The sequence below is a fragment of the Arabidopsis lyrata genome (genome assembly GCF_000004255.2).
Source record: "Arabidopsis lyrata subsp. lyrata unplaced genomic scaffold ARALYscaffold_2, whole genome shotgun sequence".
Classification (NCBI taxonomy): Eukaryota; Viridiplantae; Streptophyta; class Magnoliopsida; order Brassicales; family Brassicaceae; genus Arabidopsis; species Arabidopsis lyrata.
This window is the reverse complement of record NW_003302554.1, coordinates 14,324,037-14,334,716: the sequence shown is the minus strand read 5'-3', so window position 1 is coordinate 14,334,716 and position 10,680 is coordinate 14,324,037. Positions and strand designations below refer to the sequence as shown.

At 33.0% G+C, this 10,680-nt stretch overlaps 1 protein-coding gene and 1 pseudogene across 1 annotated transcript; one reads left to right on the top strand and one right to left on the bottom strand.

Annotated features, from left to right (window-relative positions):
• Positions 1–780: 780 nt before the first annotated feature.
• On the bottom strand, positions 781–1,598 carry LOC9324831 (annotated as a pseudogene).
• Positions 1,599–6,219: 4,621 nt separating this feature from the next.
• LOC9324830 (spermidine synthase 2) lies at positions 6,220–8,654 on the top strand. Its single transcript, XM_021009949.1, has 8 exons — positions 6,220–6,669; positions 6,757–6,833; positions 6,931–7,053; positions 7,434–7,538; positions 7,646–7,718; positions 7,792–8,059; positions 8,143–8,272; positions 8,356–8,654. Exons 1-8 carry the CDS (start codon positions 6,303–6,305, stop codon positions 8,419–8,421), a joined length of 1,209 nt encoding a protein of 402 aa, XP_020865608.1. The 5' UTR covers positions 6,220–6,302; the 3' UTR covers positions 8,422–8,654.
• The last annotated feature ends 2,026 nt before the right edge of the window (positions 8,655–10,680 follow it).

Here is a 10,680-nt window from a genome sequence, read left to right as displayed (position 1 = left end):
AATTTCTTTCTTTTAATTATTGATTCTCTCTTAACGATTACATGAGACTGAGACTCTTATTTATACACAAACAAAGTTCTAGTTCTCTTGACACATGTCGTCATCAGGTAAGAGACAAAGAGAGTCAGAAATTATCTTATGAGTTCTCTTTCTTTTCCTTGTATCTACATTAGATGGTTGGAATTTTTTGGCTGAATTTTTGGCCAAATAATTGGGGTTTCTTTAGATGACTTAGGTTCTTGTTTGATTCTAGATTCAAATGCAGGAGCTTTCATAAAGATGGTGAGTTTTTGTTCATCATCTGTTTTCTTATTCAAATGTATATCAAGAATTTGATCTCCTTGTTTGCGTTAAATGTTTTAAGTTCCTCTGCCCCATTGATCTCAAAGTTGAAGAAGATTCCAAGATTGTAAAACCTTCTCATCATTCAGTCCCTTTCTCTATTTCAGCTCAAAGGTTTTTAAAAAAAAATTGGTGGCTAAAGATTTGTTAAAGGATTGTACGAAACTTTTAACAAAATCATCTTTCATTGGTAAAATCCTCCAATCCTCTTTTATTGGATTTGATATGTTTTGATTAAGAATAATCTTTGTTCCATGATATTTGATCATAATATTCTCGGAACTGTAGTTAATTTTTTTTTTTGGATTCAAAGTTACTGAATGGTTCTTACGGAGGCAAATAAGGTGGAGAGTGAAATAACCCAACAACACTCATCATAATCCTCTTAATTACTTGGGTGTTGTATTGGAAATTAACTCTAGATTTTTGAACTTGATGTGATTGGCGAATATTTTCCACGCAAATTCATTACCTAATAGGCTAGTAATGAAAAATAACATAACAGATTTAAAGGAAAAACCTTTAATTATTACAAAAACCAGAAAACAAAAGAAACATCACTTTGAAATTTTTTAAAATGAAAGACAATAGGAAATGCAAATGATTAAATTCTTCAATCAGATAAAAATCCCCTTCCCTTCGGACTAAGGATTATTGGTGGTGTTAGGAGCACAAGCATCAGCATCGGTGGTAGTGATGGTAGCGAGACGATTAGTTTTGGATTGGTGGTGGCTGCCATCTATGGAAGGAATAAAGAAGAAGAAGACTCACCATTCTTTTTAAGGTCCTCAATCCTGCTAGTAATGCTATTGAGATAGTTATCAATAACAAAACTCAAATCTTGACGATCTTTTTCACCGAGTTGATGCACATCAATATTTCCTTCGAGAACACCCCACATAATTTGCCGAGCTTTCAAATCTCGATTCTCATCACGCAATTTTTGCAATTCCATTTGTTCTTTTTCGATTCTCTGACGCAAAAAAGCCTCTTGATCCATCATACTTTTGGTATGGTCATTCCTCGAAACCTCCATAAACTCCTCCGACGATACTTCTTCAACACCTTCTCTTGATGGACAAGCCTCGGGGTTTGAGTTGTACGGACTATAGACTACCGCACATGCTTTGGCTTCGTAGGGAGTCACCGGCTCGGTGAGTTTCTTCATCAACCCTGGCTTCCTCTTATTGAATGATTTTTTCCTCGATGTTCCACCTTTCTTCATGTTAATATCTTTGTTATGTGTGTTTGTTTTGTTGGCATGAGGATTGTTTATATAGTAAAAGAGAGGTGCTTTGACCCATTAGGGTTTTTGTTGAATTTCGGATAGCGTATCTGTTCCATTCCTACGTGGACGCATGTGATTGAGTGTAAAACGATAATCTTTTCATTTTAGTGATAAGTAGTAATCTAATCTATATATTATACCTTTAAGAGATTCAAAGGCCAGAAATTGAGGAAATTAAAGGACACAAAGACCAAAGGCGAATAAGACAATAATATGAGTTATCTTATTATTTAGGTTGTCTTCTTAAAAGGAAAAAAATTACATAAGTTAATTTATAATATTTATCAATCTATATATTTATTGTTATTACTTTCATATTAATATAATTAATACAAAAAGAGTAAATCAGATTTCTTTTAAAAACAAGAAAAAGTTAGGTGACAAAAACAAAAAAGGATTTAACGAAAATAAAAAAAAGTTGGACAAAAAGTCATAATTTAGATAATGAAATGGTATAGTATATGTTACCAAAATCGTTACAACCAAACCATCATTATAATGCCCCGACCGCTATCTCTCTTAATGGACTCCACGTCCTCTTTCGGTATGTGGGCTCACCATCTTTCGACGTTTGGGAAGCTTTAAAGACTTGTTGTCGACCCTACAAATCATCACATGATCTTTTTCTGTGTTTTGTCCTCACTCACCCAGTTCTGACAATCACTTCCCGGAAGGTCACCCATCCTGAAACTGGTACAGCTCAAGCACGATTAACTGTGGAGTTCTCTCAGGATAGTTGACCGAAAAGATAAGTACACTTTGATGACATAGGTGACCAAATCAATTCTTTTAAACCTCTCCGCATGTACCACCATATTTCTGAAACCGGGATGTTATAATTCACCCGCACTTACAGATTGCAACGTCTTCGTTTCGTACCAAGACCATCACCCCCGATGGTGTGAGCCCTCTTGACTCTACACTATTTTGGGTTCGGCTCTGATACCACTTATAACGCCTCGACCGCCACCTCCCTTAATGGGCCCTATGTCATTTCTCGGCCCGTGGGCCCACCTGTGTCTAACGGCCAGTCCGCTATGTCGGGGAGGCTTTAAAAACATGTTTACCGACCTTAAAAATCACCACATGATCTTTCCATGTATTTTGTCCTCACTCACACAGTTCCGACAATCACTTTCCGGAAAGTCACCCATCCTGAAACTACTGCAGCCAAAGCACGGTTAACTATGGAGTTCTCTTAGGACAGTTGACTGAAAAGATAATTGCACTTTGGTGACATAGGTGGTCAAATCAATTCTTTTAAACATCTCCATATTACTGAAACCGGTGTTACAATCATCCATACTCTCCATTTTGGTTCAACGATTGTTTTAGCTTAGATATTTGATCAACTCGCCTATGCATCAATTGGCTTAAACGCCCGATTAATTTAGTTTTAATTATATTTTCATAGAATATCTCTGACTATTTAATTGCCTAGACGATTTAGTCGTCGCCCAATGTTTACTTAGCGTCTAGCTACTTTGAACATTAGTAATCTATACTAGTATCTTTGCAGTCACTTTTGAGTCGGGTGGGTAAAATTGTTCTCGGATACTTTGGATACCCGACCCGTTTATAAATTTTGGTCATAAAAAGTTTGTTGGGTCGGGTTATATTTAACCCAACTCATACACCGGACATTCCATATTTCATAATTTAGATATTTAGAAGATTTGATTAAGATATAAATTATGATTCTCCTATCATCTTTGTTTGATTTATTTTTAACTGTTTTGAATCATCATATAATACATAATGTAAAAAAAAAAGTCAATTTTTTTCTGCATATACTGTGATTCGAAATTTTAAAAACGGACATATATTATCCAATTGACGAAAATATGTGTTCAACGTTCAACATCGATTAAAATATTTATACAATGATTCAGAATCATATCATAAGTAAGATCAACATTAATAAAATAAATGAGTTCTTGGCCGGACGGGTTTGGCGGGACGGGTTTTTGAATCAACAACAATAAAAAGATTAAAATATTATTAATTCGCCGCTTCAATACGGATTAAATCCTTAATTTTTTTAATACCATCAGTATTAAATATATTAAATCAGTCTCATTTAGAAAAGATTGTATAAAACCAAAAATTGTCTTGTGGTATAATGTTACTTAATAACAATTATAAACTATAAAATATAAATATCTTAAAAATGATACAATTTGTAAACTTTTATATATAATAAATAACCGTTAAATTTTAAAAATTTCTACTTTTAGAAAACAAGTCACGGGATGGGTTATATTTCGGAACAAAATTATATGGTGGACGAGTTTGAATCAATATTTATAAAATTTTAAAATATCATTAAAATGCCGCTTTAATACAGATTAAATCTTCAGTTTATTAAAATATAAATGTCTTAGAGAATGATATGATTTGTAAACTTTTATATATAATAAATAATCATTAAATTTTAAAATAAAAATAAATCACGGGACGGGTTAAGAAACTACATAATGGGTTATATTCGGAACGGATTTATATGGTCGACGAATTTGAATCAATATTTATAAATATCATTAACATAACGCTTTAATACGGGTTAAATCCTCAGTTTATTAACAATTATCAAAAATATATATATATATATATATTTCTCCTTTAATTGTTCAAACTAGTAGTTCAATAATTAATTCAGAGATTGAAAATTATAAAACGTTTACAAGAATAATAAAATTATAAATTTATGTATGTAATAATATATATATATATATGTATGTATTCCGAAGGGAATCGGATATCCGCTAATTTGAATTATAGTATTTGATATTTGCTCCGATTTTTACGAATATCTATTTCTAATATTTGATTTGCTTCGAAAAGTTACGGATATCCGGATTTTTCAAATCGAATCGAATCGAATAACGGATCGAAGCGAATCTAACGGATATTTTGCCCAGCCCTATCCTGAAATACTCTTAGTCCACCTATCTTTTTCACTGTCTTTTTTTTTTTCTTTCTTATTATTCTCTGCAACTCAACGTAGAACTTAAAAATTTGAAAGATTTGGCCCAAATTGATATTTCAAAACTGAATGTTAATGAACATAGACATCGACCCACTCGATGTGAGTTTTTTCTCCAACGATTTCTTAAACGTGGAGTTCTCTTCGAGATTCGTCTTCAACAAACAATTCTCGATTGCTTGTCTATGATTTCCCATTTGAGTTTCTTGTTTGTATTTTCTCATATATCTTTGTTTATAGGGTTCTCAGCAAGCATAATAGCCACTTATAAAAACAGATTTAGCTCTCACAACCTCCTAAACTCGTTCACCACCGCCGTATTTGTTGTTTATGTGGTGGCCTTGTCGTATGGATGGTATGAGGCTTTTAATGAAAGTGGTACTGACGAAATTTTGATTTTGTAACTTGGACATATAGATTCCAATCCATTGTTGGACAACTTAAACCTATTACTATTTTATTTAATTAAAGTCTATATTATATAGTTTATTTTCCTCCAAGATTCAAGTGGAAAACTTCCCAAGATTTGAGACTCAATTATGTTTTCTCTTCTCCATCCTCGACCCTCACAATCACACATCCTCTCAATCTAGTTTTCATTTTCTTGAATCCATCACATTCACATCTATTCTTATCATTTCCCTTATTTCATTCTATTTATCAAGTCTATTTATGTTATTGGTGATATAGTATAAAATGATTTTAGTTTCACACACTATTCAGTTCTATAAGAAATACATAGCTGTTTTTCCAAATTCAAATCATGTTATGCATAGAAAATAAATCTAGTTTTTTTTTAAGTTATTGCAAGATTTAGAAAAATTACTTGAACGAAACTAATTCAGCATACAAAATTATTTGGGATATTGTTGATTTTGGCCATGTCATCATTACTCTCTCTCTTCTTTGACTCCTATCTCGCACACACGTCACTTTCTCAGTTTTTTCTCTATTTCCACATGATCTCTTCAGAAATCCAAATTGGTCTTTACACCAGGCTTTTGCGTTACTTTCTTTATTTTAATAGTTATGGTGCTATAAACTTAATTATATTAGTGAAATAGGTTATTCATGCAATTCATCCTAATGAAAAATGTTTATCTTTGACTATTTTCTAAAAAATTTTACATGCAATATAATTCAAATTCTAAAAAAAAATTATAGAAAGATTTTTCTATTTACAGCACAACATTTCTCCTCCATCAACCAAAAAGTGACTTTACATTTCTCGAAATAGGTGCTTCACAAGGTGACACATCTTTTTGGTATACACTGACACAGACATTCCACACGTAGAGCACTTTTTTTTTTTTTCATCCGAAATTAATTAGATTTCAAATAAACCATTCCGTTGTTTACATAAGTGATATGAAACGATTGTAAAAGAACGCTTCTTCATAACGCGTTTATAAAATCTTATTTTGCGTTTGCAATTTATTCGTTTACATTAACAAATAACAACAAAATCAACTTTTCAAATTATTTGAATACCTCTGATATTGATTTTTATAAAAAAAAAAAAAAAAAAAACGTATACACTAAACAGAATCCAAAAGTTTTATTATTAATTGGACCGTTTATGAAACTATGCATGCTCAAAAAAAAAAAAAAAAAGCTGTCATGATTGATTTCAATTATTCAGAGATATCATCATAACAAAATAATGAAAATTTCCTTATTCGCGTAATGAATTTAATAATAAATTTATTATTATTTGAAAATGATTTTATAACAGTCGAAATCGTACGGCAGATATTTGTTGGCCCCTCCTCTTATATCATCATCAACAACTCTCACAAGACAACAAAGCCCACAGAGATAGAGACACACACTAAAACCCTAATCTCTCACTCACTGTCTCTCTTAGCATCCATGTCTTCAACACAAGAAGCTTCCGTTACTGATTTACCCGTGAAGAGACCTAGAGAAGCAGAGGAGGACAATAACGGCGCCGCCATGGAAACAGAGAACGGTGGAGGAGAAATAAAGGAGCCTTCTTGTATGTCCTCTGTTATTCCTGGATGGTTCTCTGAGATCAGTCCTATGTGGCCAGGTTTTGAGAATCTGATTCTCCATTGTTTTCACTTTAACTCTATTCCTCTGTTTTTACCAATTGAGGTCTAATTTTAGGTTATTGTAGGAGAAGCGCATTCTCTGAAAGTAGAGAAGATTCTCTTCCAAGGAAAATCAGATTATCAAGATGTTATTGTTTTCCAGGTAACAAAGACAGTTTCTTGTTGGTTAGTTTAAAGTCTCATAGTCTCCAAGTTTGGTTCACTTGTATAAAGTTTTCAACTTTGTGTATTTCTCTTAGTCTGCAACATATGGAAAGGTTTTGGTTTTGGATGGAGTGATTCAACTCACTGAGAGAGATGAATGTGCGTATCAAGAAATGATCACTCACCTTCCCTTGTGCTCTATCTCTAACCCCAAAAAGGTAAATCCTTTTTGAACAATCTTAATCTCTTTATCAACCAAACTCTTTTTTTTGTGTGTGTGTGTGTGTACACCCTTTGTGATGGAGTGTATTGTTAAGGTAGCTTTGATAATCAAAGTCTCTTGCTTTTAACTCAATGAAAGGTGAGATTTCACATAGTTCATAGAACTTGTTTGAGCTAGAATACATCAAAATGATGATACTTTAAGGTATTATTGGGTGTGTGTTTGAGAGAGGTCTATGATTGAAGTGTTTGCAACTTTCTCCTGCTTTTGGTTTGTGGTTGAGGAGCTTAAAATGCTGCCTGCATTTTATGTTGCTATTGGATGTATATAACTTTAACCAAGTGGGTGGAATTGTTTCTTCTTATTCTACTTCAGGTCTTAGTTATTGGAGGAGGAGATGGAGGAGTCTTACGGGAAGTGGCACGTCATAGTTCTGTTGAGCAGATTGACATTTGTGAAATTGATAAAATGGTGGTTGATGTGAGTTGTCACATTCCTTTCATCTGTTCTGCATCTTGCAAGTACATTGAGATGAACTTTACTTAAGTTTAATATGTTTCCTTCAACTTTATGGGATCTTTCTTCAGGTGGCTAAGCAGTATTTCCCTAATGTAGCAGTTGGATATGAGGATCCTCGTGTCAACCTCATCATTGGCGATGGTACACAGTGCTCTGCTTGCATCTCTCTCTTTTGAGAACAGTTTTTATAAACAATGTTGTTGCCATTTTGCAGGTGTTGCTTTCTTGAAAAATGCTGCTGAAGGAACTTATGATGCAGTTATTGTTGATTCATCGGACCCGATTGGTCCAGCCAAAGAGCTATTTGAGAAACCTTTCTTTGAGTCAGTGAATAGAGCTCTTCGTCCTGGTGGAGTTGTGTGCACACAAGCAGAAAGCTTGTGGCTTCACATGGACATCATCGAAGACATTGTTTCGAATTGCCGTGAGATCTTTAAAGGATCTGTTAACTACGCTTGGACCAGCGTTCCAACTTACCCGAGGTCTTTGAATGGATCTTGAAAACATTTTGCTTTCTTTTTGCGTTGATTTCAAGAATTTGAATTCGTATGCGATTCATTTGCAGCGGAGTCATTGGATTCATGCTTTGTTCAACTGAAGGACCACATGTCGATTTCAAGAAGCCAGTGAATCCAATAGATGCTGATGAAAGCTCTAGCAAATCACATGGACCCTTGAAGTTTTACAACGCTGAGGTACAAAATAGTAACCATTTTACGCTTGTTTTTCAAAATGTATGTGAATCATCGTTAAATCGATTCGATCTTTTTCATTGCAGATTCACTCTGCCGCTTTCTGCTTACCCTCTTTTGCTAAGAAGGTGATTGATTCGAAAGCCAACTAGAAAGAGAAGAGAAATCGTTTACTTATGAAAAATTTCGCGTAGAGATGAATCATGATGATGTTGATGAATAAAAAGTTTCAGTTTTTATAATGTAATGTTTCTTCGTTGCTCAACAATGGTCTGTGACTGCACTGAGATGCAACTAGTAATTACTATCCATCTCTGTTTATTTGCCTTGAACAATTTTCATATAAATCTATAATACATATATGTATATGTTTGAATTTTGAAAATAAAAAAAAATTCTTACAAACATTTTGTGTAAAATATAAATTACAAATTGTAAATTCGTGTTAAAAAATAAACTCTAAATTGCAGAAAAGATTATTGTTAAGACTAATTTTAGTGTTTTGCATTCCAAAAATAGCAAAGAAAAAGAGGCAAAACTTTCTAATTTTTATTTTCTCTTTATCTTTAATTTCTCGTTGTGCAAATGCAAAAGCGGATAATCTGGCACGAAAAATTCGTACGGAACCGTTTCATATCACTTATGTAAACAACATTCCACAAGAATGGCTCTTTTGAGTATTATTTAATTACAGATGACAAAAAAAAAAAAAAAGAGGCAAAACTGTTTTCATGGGCCTTAGAAAAAAAACATTTTGGGCTTACATCATCAACCGTCCAAAACAGTAGGTTATCCAACAGAACTCGAACACGTGTCCACTGGTATTGTCGACGTAGGCGTTTTAACAAGACGTTGACTATCGTTATACACGTGTGTTCACAACTTCACATCGATCATGACATCACAATACCAATTAATCATCAATTATATTTGATTTTCTGTCGCTCTCCATTCCTAAGTGAAAGAGTTGGATTGCCACTTGAACCTTTTTTTTTTTTTTCTAAAAATGTAAATATTTTATAAAATAAAAAACGATTTAGGTTATAAACCTATACAAATGGTTATATGGCAAAAAAAATAAAAACATAGAAGCATAAATCATAAAAAAACAAATTTTAGTCTATCCACTCAATATAAACACAAAGGCTAATGGAGTTAGACGAAGTAATGACGATGTCGTTGTTTTTTACCAAATCCTTTGTTCGAGCTGAGAGTGCGAGAGTAAAGACGAAGAAGCCGAAATTACCAAAACTCCTAGCACTAGAAGCCTTTCACTGGAGGCCCAATAATGAGCCGTCAACGGTAAACTCCGCAAAGCCCTCCATCACATACTTCTCCCATGTCATGTGAGAGCGACTCATTGAACAATTCCATGAGCTATCACAAAAAGAAACCTCACAAACCAAATTATGCGAGCGGTGCAAACTCAATCTACCAAGTTCCTCTAAAAGTCGGCTAGCACAGAGCAAGATTTAACTACTCAAAACTACACCAAACGCCATTAGTCTTACTAGCTCCTCTAGAGCACAAAACTAAAGAAAACATAGCTAAAACGCTCAGCAACGCAAAGGCCTCAACTACACAACAACGTCAACGGCAAGACACAAACAACATCAGGGCTTGAAACCAATTATCAAGACTAGATATACAAGAGATGCAAACTCAAGGAGACGGAAGAAAGCCACCACTGGTAGCCACACCAACTCCAATTCTACATCACCGTAAGATTTGGAAAGCCACTTGAACCTTTAAGCAGCATTTAAAAATATACTTGAACCTTTAAGCAGTATATTTTTAAGTTTAACAAACAAAACCAAAACCTTTAAGCAGCATATTATAAGTAGAGTTCTTAATTAAGGCGAAGAAAAACTAATTATAGTATATGGTTTATTAGGTGAACATTTAATAGTGTTTGTGTACACAAGATGGTTGATTCAGCCCAGCCATGCGCGGATATAAACAATTATTAAGATTTTATTAAATTTAAAATCATGGTATATTTACGATTTAAATTAGGAAAAATTATAGTACTATATTATATTAAGAACTAAATTAGTATATCTTGAAAAATAGTTAATCCGGTCTATGTATGAATTGAGAATTAAAATAATTAAACCAACTTTATGTACACTTTTTAATTCAAGTTGTATATATTTAAACTAAACTGAAATATTTATGCTATAGTATCAAAGACTTTGAAATATAACGTATGTGTTGATTTTATAGCTTTATATTTTGAAGATGGGATTATAGATATGATATTTTATCATATATATTTTACAATATTTAAAACAATGGGTCTATACAATATTTTAATATACAATTTAATAGCGAAACAAATTTTGTTTGCTATTTTTTTTCTATATATTTACCTTTCAAATAAAATAGAGAAGATGTTGTCGGATGTAATT

Excerpts from the sequence above, each read along its gene's own strand:
- LOC9324830 (XM_021009949.1), top strand. The coding sequence starts at position 6,303 with ATGAATTTAATAATAAATTTATTATTATTTGAAAATGATTTTATAACA. Across the intron at positions 6,670-6,756 it reads GATCAGTCCTATGTGGCCAG|GAGAAGCGCATTCTCTGAAA; the intron begins GTTTTGAGAATC and ends AGGTTATTGTAG. Across the intron at positions 7,054-7,433 it reads CTATCTCTAACCCCAAAAAG|GTCTTAGTTATTGGAGGAGG; the intron begins GTAAATCCTTTT and ends ATTCTACTTCAG.